This window comes from Haplochromis burtoni, unplaced genomic scaffold (assembly GCF_018398535.1).
Source record: "Haplochromis burtoni strain Fernald_Lab_line unplaced genomic scaffold, NCSU_Asbu1 Contig_322, whole genome shotgun sequence".
In the NCBI taxonomy this organism is placed as follows: Eukaryota; Metazoa; Chordata; class Actinopteri; order Cichliformes; family Cichlidae; genus Haplochromis; species Haplochromis burtoni.
In genome coordinates this window covers 200,275-223,837 of record NW_024582683.1, presented here as the reverse complement: position 1 = coordinate 223,837, position 23,563 = coordinate 200,275, and the positions used below count along the sequence as shown (strand labels likewise).

At 40.6% G+C, this 23,563-nt stretch overlaps 1 protein-coding gene across 2 annotated transcripts in view; it reads left to right on the top strand.

Annotated features, from left to right (window-relative positions):
- trim44 (tripartite motif containing 44) overlaps positions 1 to 17,430 on the top strand; it is a 44,255-nt gene extending 26,825 nt beyond the window's left edge. For both annotated transcript variants that reach the window (XM_005941751.3, XM_042228415.1), the window contains exon 6: positions 16,036 to 17,430. In XM_005941751.3, the coding sequence (XP_005941813.1) occupies positions 16,036 to 16,120 (85 nt within the window). In that variant the 3' untranslated portion in view covers positions 16,121 to 17,430. The remainder of the gene's footprint in view (positions 1 to 16,035) is intronic.
- Positions 17,431 to 23,563: the final 6,133 nt, after the last annotated feature.

Below are 23,563 nucleotides of genomic sequence, written 5' to 3'. Positions count from 1 at the left end.
AGAAAACTCTCTCTGCAGAGACACTTGTTCCAGGAATGCATAGGAAACTCCTTGCTACTTTGGATAGCTGAGGCAAGTCTAGCCGCGAGAGCCATGTTTGGTGCATTATCGGTAACAACAACAAGGTCCTTTGCGTTCAATCCCCATTCAGCCACAGCGTCAGTTAGTAACGCTGCAATGTACTCACCTGTGTGACTGTCATGCATGGCTCGGGTTTGTAGTACATGAGACTGAAGGTTCCACTGGTCCGTTATGTGATGTGCTGTAACAGTTACGTACGATTCAGTGGCTCTCGAAGTCCAAGCGTCGCATGTCAGAGCAACTGTCTCAGCCGAGCTGAGAGAGTCCAGCACTGTCGCTTTGACTTCTTGGTACAACTTTGGCAGAGCGATGTCCGTGATGTGTTGTCGAGAAGGAACGGTGTAACAGGGCTCCAGCGTTTTAATCATATTTTGTCCTAAATCCAAAATAAGTCCACACATCAGCTTTGAAAGCTGCGGGGGCCGGCTGTATCCTCTCCTCTTCAGTCATCAGTTAGCTAGCATCACACACGTCCACTGACTGTTCTACTTCGTTCTTTTGGCAAACTAGACGCTTCTACAGTTATCGTGAGACCTCGTTTTTACGTCATAGTAAAGGCGGTGAAAACTGCAAACCAGTGGCCGGAGTTTGAATTCCAACATACAAAAGAAATAAACAGTAAATGCATGTCATTTTTCAATTAAAAAAATCGATAACAGTGATTTTAAATATCGATTCAGTATCATTGCGCGAAATATCGCGATATTTCGTTGTATCGATATTTTCTTACATCCCTAGAAAATACATTGATGGGGTTTTTGCACTAATAAAGTTGTGGAGTTGTAAAGTATTTTGTCTAGTGTCAATTATATCGTCAGTTATATCATTATCGCAAATTTTCAAATGTATATCGTGATAAATATTTTTGGTCATATCGCCCTGCTCTAATGTGCAGCTCACTAGAAATGTAAATACATGTCACATTTATACAGCGCACATCAACTGTGATAGCCTCAATATAAGGACTCACAGATGTTGCCAAATTCCTGGAGGGACATTAATGAAATTACCAGAATAGACGTGAGAGAAAGTACAAAGAAGTACCTATAAAGAAAAAAAGGAGCACAACAAAGGGTGGGGATTGAGGAAGGAGCAAAGTCCCACCATTTTATGTGTTTTATGTCTGAGACACAGTAATTAACAGATAATGCACCACACATGCTGGCAACAGCATCAGCCACTTGCACAAGTTACTGTATGTCATAGGCTCCTGGAGATTTACTACACAAGTCTAAATCAATAATAAGGCTTAGGTATAACCTAAACACCAAGTGCGCTTGTGTGAACGTCCCAATTTTCACTGCAGTGTATTTAATAAACATGTCACACGATGCACGATTACCTCATTAATTAGCATTTGCCATATGGGAACAGTAAATGGCATTACTTTACTGTGGACAACATAAAAGTTATTGGAATCACTAAAATCATTATGTTTATTTCTGTAGTGACTGGGAATTTTACAAAGGGGGGAAAAAGTAGTCCCAGCTGATGGGCAGACGATTGGCTACACATTAATATCACCCCAACCGGTCACAGCAGATGGCCCCGCCCCTCCCTGAGCCTGGAGGTTTCTTCCTGTTAAAAGGGAGTTTTTCCTTCCTACTGTCGCCAAAGCGCTTGCTCAAATGATTGTTGGCTTTTTCTCTTTATGTATTATTACCTTACAATATAAAAATTATTGTAAGGTAGAATACAAAAATACAAAATTCAGTACATCCAGGCTTTCTTTGCATTAGCTGGCATGACAAAATGTAAAACTCCAGCTTCAGTCTCTTATGACTCTTCCACTCAAAATGGTTCCTGCGAGTCCCGCCTACTACAACCACAGATGTTATCAGATAATGATGATAAAATAGGGATTAAAAATCACTACAAATCATGAAACATAAAAATAAATACAATAATGCAAGATTGTTACAAGTAAGCACAAAGAGTGATAAAATAAACATTTTAATTCAAGTTAATTATTTTAACAATGCAAGCGCTGTGGGTACTGATGAGTATTTCTAACGTGAAGCTCAGAAACTTTAAAATCAATCCCTTTACTAGAGCCATCTCTGTGTCTCTTCCACAACACAACTTTGTTCTATTTTCCTCCACTCACCCCCCCAACCAGTCAGGGCAGGGCCACCCCTTCCTGAGCCTGGTTCTGCTGCAGGTTTCTTCGTGTTAAAAGGGAGTTTTGTTTTGTTTTTTCCTTTCCACTGTTGCCAAAGCGGTTGCTCATAGAGGGTCATCTGATTGTTGTTCTTTTTTTCTGTTTTCTTTGTATTTATTGTAGGGGCTTCACCTTACAATATAAAAGGCAACTGTTATTGTCTTGTGCTATATGTGCTATATAAATAAAATGGAATTAAATCAAAGGTGGCTCTCCCATACTCTTATAAAAGAGATGTGAAAATCACTTTAGTTTGTTGGAAAATGACAGTGAAATTGATTGTATTGATTGAACAGATATTCTTGGTGTGAATTCTGTTCTGCAATTCCAGCAGTGCAAAAGTGGCTTAACGGCAGATTAGAATCAATTATAACAACATTTATGTATTTTCTGCATCACCAAACACGAACATTCCCATGACAGTGCGATGCACAGTTTGCACTGTGGTTTTAGGTAGTCATTGCTTAACAACTTAGACATATAAAATCTGTTCCCCAGCAGAGAATCTATAACACACTTTAAACATTTATTGATCCATCTATGCTGTAAATAAAAGAATCAGTAAAAGCTGTCACTCCCAGTCAATTTTAAATCAAAACTCTGAACACATAACCCGAACAGGTTATGTGTTCAGTATAAGTTACTGCAGTGATTTAGCCAGGTAAAAAGAGAGCCACTTTTGTGACACAGAAATCTCAGAAAACTTTAAGATCGACACGGCTCGCTAAGCCATTAATCTCACTTTATAGTATACCCCTCTGGACTATAAGGGTTTTGGAAATGTCAGTGAGACTGAGAAATTGACCAGCCAGATAATAATTAGTGGATTGGGCATGTAGCATATTCAGTCTAGTAGTGCTCGGGAGTTTTGTTTGCTCAAGAAAATAAAATGATTTGGCCTTGGGAAGGCAGAATTGACATACTGTACAGGAAATGGATTAGGCAATTAGAGTTCCTCTTCTCCTGTCTTGTTCTTGTCAAAAAACTTTTCCCATTTACAAATAGGAAAAATAGGCTCTTTGTAATCTATTTGCTTATTCTCTCATGCACACGCACACAAACGCACACACACACACACACAGTCCCTGTTTGAGGGTTCTGTCCACAAGGCAGATTGTCATATTGGATCTGATAAGACTTGGCCATGCACCCTTTTGTGCATGCAGTGCTCATGCACACACAGTAAAATCTCTCAAAAGGTGTCACACTCTGTATAAACATTCATTATTCATTCTAGAAGCCACACAAACAACACTCAGACACACGCACACACTCACATGGATGAGGTAATTAGGGAAGAGACGAAAAGAATGAGGAAACCATCTCTTCACTCTGTGAAACCATCTCTTCACTCTGTGAAGAGATGGTTTCTTTCACGCACAGAAGCCTTCCTCGTGCTGTCTGACCCATGTCCACTTTAATCAGAGACACATGTACACATGCGTATCACATCGCGTTACTCTTCGGGTGAAATTACAGGTCTGATTTCAGCTTGGTGAAGATGTAGCAGGGCAACAGCAGCAGGCTCAGCCAAGGGGCTATGAATCAGTGGCTTATCAAACGCTGGCTCTAGGTATGAACTGTCATCGCAAAAAGTGCAGTAACCCATACTCTCACACTTCTGGAAAACATCTCCCTTCCACATTTGGACATAGGAAACAATGTCACATCACACACAAGGCACTGTGCCTCTTCCAGTCCCCACTTTACCCCTCTGATCAGTTATTCTGGCAGTGAGAGGAAGTAGGAGTGTGCGACAGTTGGCATGTTTAATTCAGCAGCCTCACGACAAGCCCTGTCACCATGTAGATTTATAGTATTGGGTAGAGAGGAATGAGGAGATGCTTTGGATTTAACTACCTCAGGATTCTAATGGGAGATTTAGCATGCACTTTACAAAATCACCTTAATCCAGCATTATTCTCTGAGGGGAGGGATGTGAACGAAAAATTAATAGCTTTTTCTGAAGTCAGCCCCATTTGCCCATCCTCATTTCCCCTTCAAACGATTTGTTCATAACTGTTTTTTTGTAGGTAATTAACACACAGGGTTTTTTTTTATGAATGTTGTTTATCATATAGAGAGTTGTGCATGTAAAGCAGACATTAACATTTTTATTCACCTGTGATTACAGATAAAGGTCTAGCTTTCAAAAACAAATAAATAAATAAAGTTAAATAAAAAAGGAAATTGCTTCCCGTTTGCTGATGATGAAGTATGCAATAACAGCATGTGACCTTCAAAAGGCAGAATTTTATGACTGATGTTTTACAGGATGCATTAGTACACATAAAGTTTTTATAAGTCAGGGGACACTGGGGAGACTTTAAGCCCCAACACTTTGTATTTCACTGTGTGGAATTTCTGCATCTAACCGTGTTGCAGGAGTAAAAACAAAAGAATTGTGTCCAGGCTAGTCTTAATTTGTTAAGCACCATCTTTAAAGCTCGATGTTAATCTTAGGCATCGTTGCACCAGGTTTGCATTTGAAATTTGAGCTTTAAAGTCAGTTATGTGGTAGAGATCACAACTGTTAATCTTTTTGTTTGTTGCAAGCGAAAGATCTTCTTGCTGCACTCTGAGGAAGTCCTTTAATTCCACAGTGTGTTTAACATTCAGTGGAGGAAAAAAAAAGCGGGGAGGGCCGCATGAGGCATATGAGACTTTTATCTGGCAAGATGAGCGTTGTGACAGTCTGGAGCCCAGGTTTTCTGGGCTGTCTGTCTGGGTGTCCTTCACAGTGAGGGCTTGGATGCAGGGGAGGGGGAGTTTTGAAGCGACAGAAGGCTCTGCCTAATAGCCAGTCTGTTCTCCAACTCTGGCCATGTATCTCGGTCTCATAGACACACAATATTTTTTTTTCTCCATTGCTTTTTCTGTCCATTTGTGTCCATGACATCATTTCGTATATGAAGGAAGAGATTGCAGCCACTATGATTGCTGCAAATCTAGTGTAAAGAGGATTTAATTTTCAAAATCTCTCCAGATTCCAGGATAGCTCATTGGGGCACCTGAGCTCTCCACTTATTAAGGAGGCGTCAACATTCTGCTGTTAAAGAATGGGGTTGTTTAAAAAGAGGCAACAGAGGGCAGCCGTGCCAGCCTGCCAAATGTGTGGGCGCTGCTTTGACTAGTCAGTCTTCATAATGGCTGTCTGCCTCTGGGACAGAGCCAGCTCACTGGTCATATAACAGACTGTATAAATGAGGCAACCAAGACCTCCCTTCAGAAACCCTGGCTCAATCTTACTGTAGTTCCTTTGCAGTCAGGAACACAGGGTGGAATCTGACATAGGATATAATAAAGGACAGAGATTGGACCAGGAAACATAACAGCTATGCTGGAGTCAGAAGCACTAGGGAGAAGAAATGCAAGAAGTTTTAAGTAAAAAGGAGAGTATGTATATTGTAACCTGTCACTATTCATTACCTGTAAGGTGATGCTGCCTTCTTGAGAAACAGATAAAAGTTTATCTCTTCAGTGTGTTTTTCTCTCCTATTTTCACTCTTGTGAGCTTTAGATTCAAACTTCAAAGGTACTACCGGAAATTCAATTTAAACCAAAGTCTGCATTTAAAATTTGCATACATGTTGATTCCAGAAGTTGCACAACTGTTAGGCTCGCCCATCAGTTAGTCCAGAGCCATGCTGCCAGTGCAGTGGTGCTCTTGCAGGATTGTTTCTTTCACAGTGAAACAGCAAACAGCAGTGTTTGCATTTTATCAGAAGACTGTAGGTTAGATCACAGTGAGCAATTTATGATAAGTACCCTTAGGGTTTAGAAATGGAACCTAGTTTTTTGGTGTTATAAAAATGAATATCGGCATATTTGTAATAATGTAGAAGTGTAGAAAATGGCAAAGTATAATGTCCTCAAGATCAACCCACATCCAGTACAGTTGTCCTTGTATACCGCTCCCTTTGTTAGACATTGGAGAACCATTACGGTGATTCTGTTATCTGCTTTTGCGCTCCTCTAAGGGATCTTTTTAATGCCATTCATTGCCATTTAATTTGTGACCAAGGGTATAATGGTTGTAGAAAATTGAAAGGAAAAAGCAGGGAGCGATGGATGAGGCATACAAGCCTATAGGGGTGTGCTATTCAAAGTAATTGTTGACAGATTAAAAACCCCATGGTGTAGAAGAGCTTTTAAGAAAGTATCCCTTGTCTGCACACAGCTATTTACCTAGCAAGTGACAAGATGCTTGTCTTCTTGTTGAAGCAGTTTTAATTCACCATTAACACTAATCAACAGTTTTATGTTTGTGGGCTACGGGATTGGATTGCTGCAGTTCTCCTCGATTAATTTCTCAATTGCCCCCGTGGCCACAGAAATTTCAAACTTACAAAGTGAGCCAATGTAAGATAGAGGCTCTACAGTGGTTTAATGCTCTTATCTGAATGGCTCTGCATTAATTCCTGTGTATGATTAACAGCAGGTAGCTGTGTCGAAATGATCAAGAATTTAGTTTATGGGATAATGGTGTTCATCCAACTTCTTATACGTGCTGCAGCACAGACAGACCTGTGTGATTGTTCTGATTGGCTAGGCGTCAGCACACCATTTTATTCTGCTTCACCCACCTTTTCTGTCTCGCTTCGTGCACTCTCTACACAGGAGAAAGCATCCTTGGCAACACATGCATCATGCGGTCGGTTGCTTGCACGCACTCCTTGGTTGGAGTAGTAAGCAGCACACTTCCTGATGTATATTTAAAAAAATAATCGCATGCATGAACATGAGTTTGAACGGGTTCTACTTAAGGCGATACATCTGGTGGATGATGAGATGGATTTTATCCTCGCTGCTCCCGTTTTGTTCTGATGAATAAGCTGTGGTGCTCACAGAGGGTCATTTTAAACAGCCCCTAGCTCCCTGTCCCCTGTACCATGATTCATTGCCTGTTATTGTGCCTTGTCTCTTGACTTCCTTTGCGAACTGATTAAGTCTTTGGAGCAGCATGAAAACACCACAGGGTGCTGCAATGTTTATTGGGGACAGACAGTCCCAGCGAACAGTATGAATAGACCAGTGACTCTGAAAGAGGCAGACTGTCATTGTTTATAGCAATTAGTCAGTCTTTTCACAGTTTGCATCATATTAGTCGGTCTTGTCTTTGGTCTACAAGTTTGTTTCACTCTCTTCCAGTGATCACCAGAGTTTAAATATGAATATTTAAAGACTTTTATCTCAAAATAAAATTTAATTAGAAGAAGGTTTGTGTGCTTAATTCATAACTGATTGGATAGAAGATGACACATTTCTTGGATTGGAGCCGTTTAAAAATTAAATAATTGTATAACAGTATTTTCTTACAGTTTTGCAGTCTGCTGCAGTCTAAATATTGTGATGGTACCAGTTATATTTCCTGGGGTAAAGAATCTTTTCAGCTCAATAAATCACGATGTAAACAAAGCCGAAATTTCTACAAGCATTGTTCGACAAGGGTTAGTGCACACATGCAGGCGGGGTCGCTATGTACGGATTTGTCATTAAACTGCCCGGGGAGTTTTAACAGCCTTGTAGATGATCTCCCATCTCAAGGAGGAATAACAGTGTTGTGGTTATTTTATTTGTCTCAAGGCAAGACTCTAACATCATGAATTTTTTTGTAGAGTATCATAATGTGTTACTGATTTCGATATGGCTACTAATGTTTTTCTCTGGGAACCCGTCTCGTTGTTGTTGTGCTTAAATCCTCAGTGAATTAGGAAATGTAAAGCAAAATGGAATATTTTATGCCAAAATAAATGAAACCATCCAGACCCACCCAGCATGCCACCTATTTGCGTGTCATTATGTTAAAGTGACTCTCAAATAATACAATTGCAAAGTGTATTTATGCTTTTTCGAATATGAAATGCAGTGCATCAGTCAGTGGTTTAAAAACAGATGAATTTCCAGCTGTGACTCATCGATTCTGATATCCACCTCTAATGCCTGCACTGCATGTCACACCTTTGCTCAAACAGCAGCCTCTCGATTACTGTTCTCACACTCGGAGGTTTTATTTTTCTGCCATAACAGACAAAAACCTTGTAATATTGTAGGTGTTTTGAATTACAAATAAAATGAAACTGCAGAAAGAACAATATTGGAGACATAAAAAGGTGGCCAAAAATATGCACATAAAATGAATTGTTAAACAGTAGATAAAGGTAAGTACTTTACTGACCTGTATAGCCTGATGCTGGGGTGCGTTGTTCTGAATTTTTAGAGCTCTCAGTGCAGAAAATAGTTAGCTTTTCTCCTCAGTCTACTTGGCCAAATTGGACATATTACTGGGCATACCATCAGAGATGTTTTGGTTGTTTCCCCAGTTTGAATTTCCATCTTGTGCCATTGCCATCAGACCAGAGAGATCTGGGCATCTGATACTAGTATTTCCTTTCCCTTAGCAGTTGTTTCTTCTTCACTATATAGAGGTGTTTTTAGTTGTACTGCCTCTGCAGTTGCACTATGGTTTTTGGGAACTGCTCATAGTTGAGCTGCAACTCCTCTGGGTGAGGGTCTCGAGGATCTGTTCTTGGGTCCTTGAATCCATCTTCACCTAGTAGAAGTCGGACATGCTTTGTAGTGCACAGTTCCAAACAAGCTGACTTCTTCGTCTTAATCTCATGCTCCCACCACATCCTCCTTTTTTTTCACCCTTACTCTGTATCCTATATATAAAGGTTTAGTGCTGCTATCTGGGCCAGCCTTTTCACTTCCACCAGAACACCATGTCTTACTCATGACCCAGTGCCTCCGAGCTGAATAAAGAATCCTGAATTTTTCAGGCTGTGTGCGAGGGAGCTTCATTTGTTGTTCAGAAGATAAAAAAAAACTGCTTAGGAAAGGCTGCAGATAATAGGGCCTGTAATGTTGGTATGTTCAGGGAAGAAACTTACTTTGTAAGCATGACTTGTTCAAACCAGCAAGCCTGCCTTTGATTTGATGCCAGGTCTCTCAAGGTGCAGCAATCACGTCTTTATTTGTTTTGTTTTTTTAGTGCATGGATAATTTCTCTGTGACCTTTCAAGTGATCTTTCCTTTCCTCAGCATCAGGGATTTGGATTTCCGCTGGCTTCACTGTTTCATCCAGCCCAGGAGGTCTGCTCTTCAAGGCATTTTAGGATGCATCTGCTCCTAGATAGATGCCATTCTCACAAGCATTTATCTGGAAAAGAAATTCCTTAAAAAAAAGAATTAGTGTATTGAATTAAATTTAATTCAACTCCTAATTAGCCACATGCCAAAAATCAAGAAACATCAACGCATCTAGATTTAATCTTAAAGAATAAACCACATAAATTTCTGTCAGTGGTGCTTGCCTTAATCTTAAGTGATCATGTTCTAATTTTACACCTTCGAGACAAACTAAACATTTCATTACACAGCCAACAAAACAGTTTGTTGTTGTTCCTTAAGGATATTACAGAGGACAGTACAAAGGATATTACAAGAAATGTCTCAGATGTTAAGGATAGGGGAAAATAGCATCTGAATGGATTGCCGCCAGGACCTTAACAACTGTGTCAGGGCATTTAGAAATGCTCACACTTATTTTGTTCTGCTGATTGCGAAATTAATCCAGCAAATTTTAGGGGACTAAGATCAATAGACTTACTTAATTATGGGCATGCTTTTTCCCTACGCAAGCTTCTTTCTATAGCTTGTGTCCTTGTTCTTGGCAACATTCCTATGAGTGCTTGACTATGCAGATGTAATTTATATGGATACTGTTGCCCGTGTTCTTAAGCCCCTTGATACGTCGCTGTTCTCTTAAATTTATTAAAGGAAACAGCTCTAACACCCTTCACTGTATCTTATTTGAATAGATGTGATGGCCATCAATGGAACATCTTGTTTTTTTTAATAGAAAAAGACATTTTTAATAAAGTATGGTATCATTTATTGACATAGAAATATTGGATACTGCACTCAAAGAATGCATTATGTTGAATGTAGCACTTCGGATTTCCTTAGGTTAAACAGATTTTTTTTCACCTTGAAACAGTTTTAGCTTATCTTCAGGTACTCTTTTTTTTTTTCCTTAACATGTCTGCTGTGCTTATTATATTCCTTTTTTAAATGCACTACCTTTTGAGCTTGTATTATAGCCTGCCAAAAGCTGTTGCCGTTTCGTGTGTAGTAAATAACCTGAAAAATGTGGACTAGTGGAACTTTAAAAGAAACTCTTTAAAATCTGTTATCCATACCTTTCACTCTTATTTATTACCACTTCCTTCCTCTTGTCTCAGCAGCACACATTTAAATCAAGATAATATCGCTTTTCTTCCATCACTCTGGCTCTCCTTTCTTTGTTCTCTGATATTTAGCGTTCCGAAGCTCGACCGAATGGTCTTCCTTCACCTTTCCGTGTCACTCCTTTTCCCTCCTCTGACTTGCCCTTACATTTCTCCTCATTAGAATACATTCATATCTCAAATTCTAGCTAACAGGATCATCACAGTGCAAAGTGCTGGGAAGATCACAGGGGTGCTTTTAATGAAAGGTGTGTGTGCATGGGCCATTTCTAAATTACTCATCCATAGACAAGGTTGTCAGATGAAAGGAAAGAACATAAATCCACGGAGAGAAGATGGATGTTGATGACTTGATGGCAAAAGAGAGAGAAGGATGTAAGCCTCTCTAGGACTATTAGATCAAGCAATAGTGCGTAGATGGTAGATTACTCATAATGCTCGAGAGTCTGTCTTTACTTTTTTACATTATACGTTGCCATTTACATTTTTTTTCACCATCTTCCTTCGTTATTTCCTTAATGTTCTGCTCTCCTTTCGCTCGTCATCTCTTGTCAGAAATCTGTTTTTAGTGTTAAATCATCCTTCAGAAGCAGCGAATTTTACTTCATTAAATAGTAGCAGAGTGCACTGCTTGACTGGAGAGTAAGGGTAAGAGTCTGTCCTCATGGGCTCTATCAATAACCATTAAGGATCCTCTCTCATTAGACCAAACCTCATAGACCCCCAGGGCTTGAGGAATGGGCTCAGCCATCTTATGTGATGGGGTACGCTTAGATGGCATCACCACTGTTTGGAAATGCAAATTGCAATAGTTATTTCCCCCTCCGGATGATTGTCATGAGGACTATGTACATAGCCTTACTCTCGTTCAACCTCTTTGCTTAATCAAGGAGAACCTCACTCCCCTATCAGCGACCTGCAGTTTGCTTTTCAGCTCCTCCCTTTTCTGTCTCTCTATTTACACACACACACACACCTCGGCCCCATTCAGCATATCCAAGCTACTACAGTATGATTATTCATATGGCAATGAGGCTGGCTCAAGCTGGCAAGGCTGCCACAGCAGGATGGGACTCTTTCCGGATGATGACTTAGGAGTCTCGCAGCTCCTCTGCCAAGAGCAGGGAATTCAAACTTAATCAGGGCAAGGACCCCTCCCTCCGCCATCTACTAGAGAGCTCCCTAGGCTATGGCCAAAACAAAAAAAAAAGATTAAAAGAGACAAAAGTCAAAGTAATAGGGATCATCACATGCTTGCCCCCCCCTCTGTTTTTGTCACAGGGAGACAGAAGTTTTCTCTAGTGAGCGATGGAGTCACTCTGGTTCTACTGGTGAAACTTTTCTTTGTCACTCAGAGAGGAAACATTAGTAAGATTAGCTTTTTCCTACTCGATCAATCCTATCTAAACCCGTATCTCTTTCTCCCTCACACACACACACACACACACACACACACACACACACAATGCTTATTGTCCATCCATCACCCAGAAGCATAGCCAGCACGTTACACTGAAGACCATGCCTGCTCTGTAGCAGCCCTCTCAGCCTTCAGCTCTACTCTTATCCGCTGGCCATGGTCACATAAAGAGAAGGAGGCAATGATCAGTCGTGATCAATAAAACATCAACTGCATTAAGGCTTATGAATAAGTCATGGATGGAAAGAACTAAGTCGTCAGAAGACATGCACATATACAATCAGCTAAGTGATCTTTTACTTAGGCCAGGGAAGATGAACAGACAGAAAAAGAGAACAAATCAAAGCTCCCATCCACTGTATGTTGAAAGCTCTACTGTCCTTTTTTTTGTCCACTACATGTCCCATTCACAGCCTCACTCTCACTCAAGTAATGGCATTTTCCTCTGGGTGGAATAAATAAGTTATAACATCCATGTGTCCTAAAGCTTAGCAAAGACCATCTGAATATAAATAGTTCATTTGCCTCCGTAGTGTAGGCCTCACTTGTGCCTCTCTTTGTGTGTGTGTGAGGAGCAGGGTGACTGTTTTGGTTGACTGGAGATGCAAGATGAAATTGCCTTACACAAATAAGTCTGTCAACGTTTTACCCCAAACACCATCTCAGACAGGACAGAGCTTTGTGAGAGCTCAGGGCTCAGCTCAATATAGACTTTTGTGTGCTATGCAGATGACAATGAATGAACAGCCTGTGTGCTGCAGTAGACAGCTTGAATCCTCAGTAAAGTTGGTCTAGTGGATAAAAGCACAAAAGGTAACTTTGCCAAGAATTTGAGTTTACAGAGCTGTGGAATAATTAATTATTTTGACGCTTAAGTAAGATTGTACAACTAAATAGAAACTTACCCTGTGCTATTTGTCTTGTTGACTCTAATATCATTACTTTTGGCAGTCAGTAAGTTGGCGCTGGATGCCAAGGTGTGTGTGTGTTTCTGCATGATTATTATAGCTTCTTGGTTTATAGTGTTGTTTTACAATTTGACCAATAACTAAACTGGTGTGAACTCATTGAGATCTGGAAGGCTAATATGGTTCTAATTACAGGTCATACACATAGGGACTACCAGGTATTCTTGCATGTCATGGTGTTCTTTGATCAGCTTCCCTGTTTTGAGTTTCTATTGTGATGATCTGCTCCTTGAGGAGGTGCAGAAAGGGAGAGAAATCAGTTCTTTGTTTCTGCCAACAAAAGTGTGTCAGACAGGAATATTCAGGGAGCAGTGCTCTGAAAGGTTTTGCTTCCTGGTAACAAAAATTGGGATTTTTTTTCCCCCCCTCAAAGATTGTGCTATAAATGACATGGACAACAAAGATGGAAGAAGAAAGGTGGCAAGGAAGCTTCAGGGAAGCAGAGATCGAAGGAAATGTATCTATAACAGAAAAATGAGGTAACATTCACAAAATAAGGTCTAGAATATATTTATTAGTTTGCTGCTTTTTTGTTCTTAGATGAAAAGTTTCAGTTTAAAAGTGTCAGGACGAAGTAATATCTTACATCGTCCTGACACACACCTGAAACTGCTCTGTAGATTACCAGACTGCTTAATGCTCATTTCTTTAAGCCGGTTTTGGTTGGTTATTGTGTCCTATCAAAACATCTTAGTGTTAATATCTTTAGTATTCTCTGTGTCAGTGTTTCAGTGGTTAGTATGTAGTAGTAGAACTGAAAATAGCATTTGGGTCAATATCAGGACTCAAGGTTTCCCATAAACACTGCAGCTTATTTCAGTTTTCTGTGTTTTAAGATTGTGGCTGGGTGTTGTATAGAGTACTAACGGTAGCTACCCACAGGTAGAATACTACTACGTGATGTAATAGTCTTTCAATAATATATTAAATTAGTCAGTGAGATCCAAGCTCTGGGGAGACCAATCCATGACTGCTAGTGTTCCATTGTATGTTTTTCTATCCAGACATGTTTTTACTAAGAGTGTGTTTGGGGTCATTGTCACACTGAAAAATGAAACCCATTGCCAAGATCTGATGGTACTTTTCTGTATTCATGATTCCATCAACATTGTCAAGACATCCCTGGGTAAAATGCAGCCCCAAACCATGATATTCACACACATGGGGTTAGATACCAACTTGGAGTTAGTAGCTTGCCCATGGATATTTATATTTGGCATACAGCCTGGAGCAGCCAGAGGTCGAACCACCAACTTTCAGTTTAGTAGACGACCTGCCCTCCGTCCTCCATCACTCCATAAAACATACTGCCACTGATTTTCAGTCCGTTCTTCTGTAGTTTGGCATACTTCATTCTTTTCTTTCTGGTTCTCTTCCTTAATAATGTCTTCTGCTGAGACCATCTCTGATGCGACTTTTTTAAACAGTAGATGGATCAGCTGAAGGGTCCTGAATGACTGACTTTTGGATACTGTTCATTTCCTGTAGATCCCTTTTTTAGACCCGTCTCTTTTTTTTCTCCTCCACTTGTGAGTTTCCTAAAAAAATTTAAGAACATCATGTCGAGATACAAGTTTTCTGCTAATAGCTCTTCGGGAATCATCTTGTTGGCTGTCAAACTGTGTTATTGTTGGTACTTTTTGTACATTGAACTAAAGAAATGGGAACATGTTATGTGTTGTTGTGACAGGCTGCTAGTGACACAGTGCCTAAAGGTACAATTTAATACCGATTCTTTGCTAAGCTTTCTGTAATGTATAGATTCATCGCTTGAGTTTAGTGCATAGATAAAAGGATTTCCACTGAAAATATTCAGGTATAAGCACTAGATTGGCTACTTTTTCAGTCATTTTCATTGTCTAATGATTGAATAAAGAATAACAAAGAATAGCTCAAGACTGTTGAACAGTCTACCGGTGATTATAACAAATCTTCTTTCCATCACATCTCCTATATATCAACTTACATACATTTCAAGACATCAGAGAGAATGTTTTATGAAATGACTTGTTTTGCACCCACATCACACTAATATGTTCTACAAACAACTGTTACTCGCATTATAACTGTTTTGCTACTATGTGCAGAAGCTTTCCAATTATTAGTTCCTGCACCGAGTGCTTGTCTGGGAATATATTCATTTGTTTTATTAACTATAATTTGTAACCATCTGCGTGGAAGAGATTATTGATTAAAATGTACCTGTTGCTGTTTGCTCGTTATTAAACCTCCAAATGTAAAAACTGAAAGATATGAAAAAAGCAGCACTGTACCAATACAACATACTATTGAGAGTGATAAAGAAAAGGCATTAAAAGCCTGGCATTCATGTACATCTTTAAGTATGCAGGCAATCAAACCTCCATAATAGTTTATTTGTCCTTCTACTGTAGTTTGTGGCCTGCAAAGTAGAAAGTCAGAGGTTTATTTGAACTAAGCTCTTCTTTGCGTATTCATGCTTTGATAGATGAGTGTAAATTCACATATATAAATGCAAACTACCTGCCCAAGGTCATAGAAAGCGATTGCTTTGAATTGATGTATTTGAACGGCGAGATTAAATGGCATAGCCCTAAAGTGCACTGAATCTCTGTGAATTAAATAGCTTCCACATACTGTGAATAAATGTGTGTATGTGTGTGTGTTTAGAAAAAGATGCTGACATGTAGTCTTTTAAAAATGGATGTTGGCCTGTAGATTTAGATGGAAAATCATAATGAGAAAGATGGGGTGGGAGAGAAGTTACAGGAGAGTTGCTTATCTGGCATCACCAGTGCTCCGTCACCCTTTCGACATTGTCCAATTAGAGCATATGATTAGTGTAGACTGTCTCCAGTGAAATTGAATCTATCAGCCAGGCTCAAATTACAACAGGTCCCTGCAATTTAGCTATCACTTTGTCTCTGTCAGCTCAGAGCTGCTGATATAAAACCGACAGAATGGATGATTTCTACTTAAGGCGTAGCTTGATTGAAGCTGATTACATTTCACAAAAGGTTTATTATATTTCCATAATATGCGTGAGTGTTGAACTGTGTGGGTGGCACGGTGCTGTTTGTGTGACAGCTTTCAGATGTTTGCGGAAAAAGATAAAAGAGAGGAAAAGCTGGAAGACTGGATATGATATAACATGTGTGTTTTTCTGTCATCTAGGCTGCCTGAGCCACGAGCAGAGCCCATGAACCCACGGGACTTTGAAGACAATGATTCTGGACCATCAATGGACCACGCCCCCTGATACAAGAAGATCAGACTCTTATTACGTCCACCTGTCCTTCACTGTCTGCTTCAGCCAGCCATCAGCTCGCTTGAGCTGTCAGGCTGGCCCTCTCTCTGTCAGCCATCTCCCTGGGACCTCGCCCTCCCCTTTCAGTGCCTGCTGGCAGTAAAGTGACCTTGAAGAAAGCTACTGTGACAAATATGGATAGCCACATCTTTTCTACTCAAACTTTTCTAATTCCTCACTAGCTACTAACTTTCTTTAATTGAAGCACGCAAGTTATGTGCAATCAATTACCATCAGGCTCAATTTTCACAGCCAGTCAGATCCTTGGCTTACTGGTGAGCCTGGCTGACTTAGACGGTAGCCTGGGTAGGCAGCCGAGCAAAGCATATGTTAAGCCCAAACTGATGTCAGCAATAGGAAATTCTTTGACACGGTGCACTTCACTCTTCATTTATTTGCAATATCATTTTGGCTCTGCTGTCTTGACAAACCCTCTGGACACTCTCAGATATAAAAAGGGAGCATTTCTCAGATGCCACAATGCCTTAGATTGTCAAGAGAATTTATTGTTCTGGGTGTTTTATGTTGATTGTATAAAAGGGGGGGGGGGAAAGGAAACTGTCATATGTGCTTTATATCATCCTGTTGCTTTCACCTTCTCTTTTCCCCACATCCTCTGCCCTACCCTGTCTCAGAAGGCTTGTAGATTTGTGCCACTTCCTCATGTGCTTGTCAGATTCATTATCAAAGGTGGGGGGACATTTTGACATCTATCGATCGGTGAATGTTGCTGACTCTTTGTTAGGTGAAAATTGAACCACATTTTGCGCAAAACAGCTCTCCAGCAGTTATCACCTTTTATGTACTGTAATGTAAAGGCTCATTACTCCTGGCCAATCTGCACCGAGTGACAGATTACAGTCCAGACAAGTGTATGCACCTCCTACCTTGACCTGCTCATCCATACCTTTCATTTATGATGTACTGCCATGTCTGTCTGTATCAGCAGTTTGTTTTTAATGTGATTGATTCTGTTGCCTTAAATCCACAATTGAAAGCTGTGTCACCCATAATATGTGGGACAAGTTTGACAACAACATGACTTCACCACTGTAGCACTACACTAAGATGCACTGAGCGTATACCTTCCCAAGGGAAATGTTGGTGTGTCAACAGTCTATTGAAAAAACTGAAAGCGCTTTTTTCTTTTTTCCTAGTATAACAGCACACAGGAGTCTGGCTATCTGATGTTTTCACTTGTTTTTATTTGTCTATTTTTGTCTTAAATCTATAAATAAACTGCTTGTTTCTTAGATTGGATGCAGATAATGACATTCATATCTCCACTTTAAGAGCAATTGTTTTTATCTCTTGCAAAACTCTAGAAACATATGAAGATCATCAGTCAACCAAGTCACCATTATCAGAAAACCTTACAGGCATGTGAGACTTTTCCTTTTTCTGATAGATAGAGACAGGAAACAAGATGAAATGCCCTAAAGAGGGAAATCGGGAAGTGGAGAATCTTTTTCCATTAAAATTCAAAGAAGCAACACATTCAGAAAGTGCTGGGAATGGGAGGTTTGGAAACAAGAGGGGGTGATGGAGCAGGAGAGCTCTTTAGGGTCTCTGCTTCTCCACAAATGCATTTAAATGCACACTAGCTTCATGCCTGTAGTCTCAGATGAGCTAGAACCCACTTTGATCAACTCCTAACCTGAATCTGAAAGGCTTTGTCTCTCCATCACTCGTGTTCCTTTCTCACATTACTTTTCAGACACACCGTGTGACGCATTTCACTTCACACCCAGTTTCTCCCTGAGCTGCTTCATCAAGCCAAGAATGCTTTCTTAGAGCATAATTGAAATATTGACTCAAACAAAACACTGAGACATTGACTCTGACAAACTCATTTAGCCTCTGGTTGCTATCTAGATGATAACATCTAGTTTGGTATTCTCTAATTGGTTTAACTTTTGATCTTCCAACATTTACTAAGCCATTGCCTCCTGTCAAAGCCCCAGAGCACTTAAACCCCTTTAGAGATTCTCTTTTGTTGTGAGCGTTTTAGTGTCTGCAGCTAAATTGATTTAAGTTAGTTAGGCGTGGGCATAGTCAGATACAAGCTCCTGTGTTATCAAATGGAGGCTGGTTTTATTATCCCTTCATGTGCGTTGCTTATGTCATGGAGCAATAATGACAAACCTGAGAAGGGAGGGGAGGGGGACAACGTGCCCGTTGTCAGGGGAGAAAATGCAGAGGAAACGATTGTCGGATCTCATTTAGCTGGGAGACCACAAGGTTTCTTTTTTTCCACACCCAATTACACCTGCTCTTCCTCGTACACTTCACCGAGCATGATCACACACCGTCACAAAGGTGTGCAAATAAACAGAAGCTCAGTCTTAAGACCTCCACTTTTCTTATGGGGCAAGAAGAAAAAAAAGCTGTTTGTGTATTTGTATTGACATGAATTAATTGCTTCATGGGTTGTGAGATTGAATTAGCTACGTGACAGGCTTGCTAGTGGTGGGGATGAAGCTTTGATTGCCGCCATTAATGGAGCCTGTTTCTCTGCCGTCATTTTAAAAGGCAGTCAGAGTCTGTGGGTTTCCCAGTAATGGAGCAACTCCGCCACTCACCAACCCACCAAAACATGCCCTAATGATTCTGTTTATTAGCGTGCAATAGCGGCAAGAGAAATAGGAAATTTCTCTAATAACAGGCTCCACACTGCGCTGAAATGTATCTTGCACGTGCACACTGTGTGTTTATTTATGTGTGTGCTTTTTTAAGTATTTGTTAGGATGTGCATTTGCAGAGACCCACACCTCCACCCTCGCCCAGTTGGCATGTATCTTTGAGTAGAATGTATTGCTTCTCTCACAGTAAATGCACTCTCTTATTCATCTTTTCCTCTGGTCTCTTCAGACACACACATGCACACACACGCGCACCTGCACAAATACAAACAAGCAAACAGGCATCGGTCTGAGGTTGCTAGTTGAGATTTATTTATTTTACATTTTCATCAGTTGGCTTTCGGTTTAAGCACTCTCGCTACAACCAGATATGACTGCTATAACACCTGACGTGGTGGTGAAAATTCAAAGCTAGTGTCACCTTGAAAGCCAACATTTTCATCACCTGTGTCGACTTATAAGGGTTTTCAATCTGCACCCTACAGAGAGGGAGATGAAGAGCAGTGGAAAAATTTGATTAGGTTATTAGGGTTTGTTTTTTTTTCCACTTTGACAGTTGAAGTTTTCAGGACATTTTTAATTCTGTAGCAAAAATTGCAAATTGCTTTGCACATTTAGGCAAATGGGTAAGCATAATTGTCTACAATCTGTCTGCTCAGAGCTGCTGATATAAAGTAATTAGCCTATTATTTCTGTCTTTGATTAAACTATATTTCTTCTTTGTTGAATAGATTTTTTATATCACCAAAGTATGCTCATATTCACACATATAAAAGCCAATTTAGGTGTGAAAATCCACAAAACTCGCAAGCGCACATCATAAAAGTTGTGTGAACATATTTATAAGACTTAAATGTACTTTGTTACCATGGAGGAGCCTGTTTCACCATCCATAAAAGAGGCAAAGGATGTGTGGCAATGCAGCAAGAGAACCACAACAGAGCAGAAGAGTGCAGCTAATGGTTAAGTCGATGAGAATCAGTGGCCAGACAGATAAGGATGTGTACTGATTCCAAACACCGGTTTGCTACTGTGGTATCTACACATAGTATTCTACAATCTCAATATGAATTAAAGGGTGGACTTTCACATTAAGATATCTTTACTAATCCCACAGAAGGACTATTTGTTTGCAGCTTACCCAAACAACCTATTATATTTGTTCTACACTGGGGTTCAAGTTAGCAGCAACCTGAGAGCAACTTCCTGAACTCAGATGGCAAAACGTGGTCAGGAATGTTAAGGATGTATTTTGCCTCCTTTATCCTAACCATCCTAAGCATGTTTTATCATCCGAGTTCAGACAGTTGCTCTCAAGAGTACTACAAGAGTACTACAGTGCTTTGCTACTGGAAACTGAATTTCCCAGAGGAACCCACCTGAGGGATTAATAAAGTTTCATCTAATCTAATCTAATCTCTACTTTATCAGCTAATGCTACAATAGTTAGCTTGGGTAGAAAGCTAACTATTCATAAACTGTATCAGTACAAAGCTACTGGTCCGGACGGGATTCCCGGCCGCGTCCTCAAGTCATGCGCGGCTCAGCTGGCTGGAGTGTTCACACACATCTTCAACCTTTCCCTCTCTCTGTCTGTAGTCCCAGCCTGCTTCAAAATGGCCACCGTCGTCCCTGTACCCAAATCCTCCACCATCTAGTCATTGAACGACTGGCGACCTGTAGCCCTGACCCCCATCGTAAGCAAATGCTTCGAGAAGCTGGTCAGGGACTTCATCTGCTCTGCACTACCCGACTCACTGGACCCTCTACAGTTCGCATACCGCCACAACAGGTCCACTGATGATGCCATAGCCCTGACACTACACACTGCCCTGTCACACCTGGAGAAGAGAGACACGTATGTGAGAATGCTGTTTGTAGATTACAGCTCAGCATTCAATACCATCGTTCCCTCGAAGCTGGACAGGAAACTGCAGGATCTAGGACTGAGCAGCTCCCTCTGCAGCTGGATCCTTAGCTTCCTGTCTGACAGACGCCAAGTGGTCAGACTGGGCAGCATCACCTCATCCCCCATCACACTGAACACTGGTGCTCCACAGGGGTGTGTACTGAGCCCTCTCCTGTACTCACTCTACACCTACGACTGCACAGCCACTAACAACTCCAACATCATTGTGAAGTTTGCGGACGACACTACAGTGGTGGGTCTTATCACCAATGGTGATGAGACGGCTTACAGGGAGGAGGTCAGCGCCCTGACCCACTGGTGTCAAGACAACCATCTCACCCTCAACGTCGCAAAGACAAAGGAGTTGATAGTGGACTTCCGGAGGTGCAGAGAAGTACACACCCCCATCACCATCAACGGCGCTGCTGTGGAGAGAGTGAGCAGCTTCCGGTTCCTTGGTGTACATCTGGCTGAGGATCTTACGTGGTCAGTACACACAAACAAAACAGTGAAGAAGGCGCAGCAGCGCCTCTTCTTTCTCAGGAGACTGAAAAGATTCGGCATGAGCCCCCGCATCCTCAGGACCTTCTATCACTGTGCCATTGAGAGCATCCTCACTGGATGCATCACCACCTGGTATGGCAACAGCACCGCCTACAACTGCAAAGCTCTCCAGCGAGTAGTGCGGTGCTCTGAACGGATAATTGGAGGTGAGCTTCCCTCCCTCCAAGACATCTACAGGAAGCGCTGCCTGAGGAAAGCGGGGAGGATCATCAAGGACTCCAGTCACCCCAGCCATAAACTGTTCAGACTGCTTCCATCAGGAAGGAGGTTCTGCAGCATCCGGTCCCGTACCAGCAGACTGAGAGACAGCTTCTTCCACCAGGCCATCAGACTGCTGAACACGTCATAGACACCTCAGCTTCACTACTGGAACTTTAACATTATGCACTCCATACTGTACAGTAATGCCACTGTTTTGCACATGTCTCAACTCTGTATATTTTTATATATTTTATTTATTGTTTACTCTATTTAATTTGTAAAATATGTGTATACACACACACACACACACACACACACACACGTAGAAAAATATTTAGTATACACATCCAGAAATGCATATACTATTATATATTGTACATATATTTATTAGTTTCAGATGTAGCCATTATTGTATTTTGCACAACTCTGTTGCTTGTGAAGCTCGCACACAAGAATTTCACTCACATGTGCTGTACCAATGTACCTGCACATGTGATGTGACAATAAAAGTGATTTGATTTGATACAACACATGGGCAGGTTAATCAATGCTAATAAAAATTACAGCATTACACTCACCAAAATTGAAGCACATATGTCTCAGATGGTCTGTACTACAAAGCAAGACCAATTTTTTGTCAGATAATAAATTAAAAATGCTCCAAAGGGCACTGACTGCAAACACACACAAAAAGTATGTTTGGGTCAAAGTGGTGGATGAGGCCTAACAGACCTAAACGTACTGTTTATCTAGGCTGGTGAGTTATTAAAAAAAACCTCTCAGTCAGAGTCGTTATAAAGGGGAAACTATCCATGGAGGCAAATATGCTATAAAGCAGGACTTTATAGCATATTTGGAGCCATCCTCAGTTGGTACCTAGAGGAACTACAGTTTTTGCCTCTTGCCCCTTTAACACTTTTCAGCTCTAAAAGTTGCGCCTTGGTTTCCACACTACATGTCTAGATGGATAGATTGCATAGACATAGACACTCCACAATTTTTGTTGTTTGCATTGCTGTGTGAGTTTTTATTTTTACTTTCATTTACAGAATTGGCTTCAATAGTGTGTCTGTTGCAGTAAAAGTATGGTTCCTTCACATAGCATTTTATGAATGATCTGTTTACAAAGTAGACATTATGTCCTCTTTAAATCAGATTCTGAAATATATACATTTAGTAATTTTCTGATATATTTGGTGTCATTGAGAGCACTGGACAAAACTAAGACTGTGAGGAAAGTAGAAGATGAGGAACACACTTCTAGAGTCTATTGTCTTTCTGATAAAACACATTTTGGCCTCCTCGTTTTGCACCATTGCTTTTCAGACTCTGGGGCACAGAGCAAGTGCAAATTGGTGCAAACAACCAGGTGAAAATCATTAAGAGTAACTAAGGCAAATTAATATTGAAATGCTATAGTGTTGACCTTCTATGAATTTTGTAAATGATTTTAGTGTTTGATAAAATTGTGTGGTGGAGTCATGCCAGAAAATGTTTGCAAATCACTGGTTTACACAAATGATCTTTTTTATTGTGGTGGGAATGAATCGATTAAAAAAAACAGTTTAAAACAGCTTTAAAGGTTATTTATGACCTTTGTCTGCATTGGTTGTTAGTATTTTATGTCACAACCTGCACCTAATACCTCTAACTTGTCTCTGCTTCATATAAAGTGCCTCTGGGAAATAGTAACAGGGAATTAATCAATCTTTTCACATTCATTGGGGGTTTTTGGGGCTCATATGAGATCCAACTGGAGCGAGAAGGTGATGCAGATCGTGGACCATCCCAGACTGACTGACAGCAGGCATCTGTCACAGGTGGCAGGTACAGACAGCTGTCTGGAAAACCTAGCTCATGAACAATGACTGGGTGGAGACGAGACAGGCCAGAGAATCCATCTCTCCTTTCGACGGTCTCCATCACTCTTTCATCCCAGATTCAGCTAAGACACCTTTAGGGCCCTCAGTCTCCCACCTTTAAGCAATATTTTCCTGTCAAAGTTTCCTACCTGGAAGAGTAAATGAATGAAAGAGTAGAAAAGGTTTATACCCAGGTATGTAATAAGGAATGAAAGTT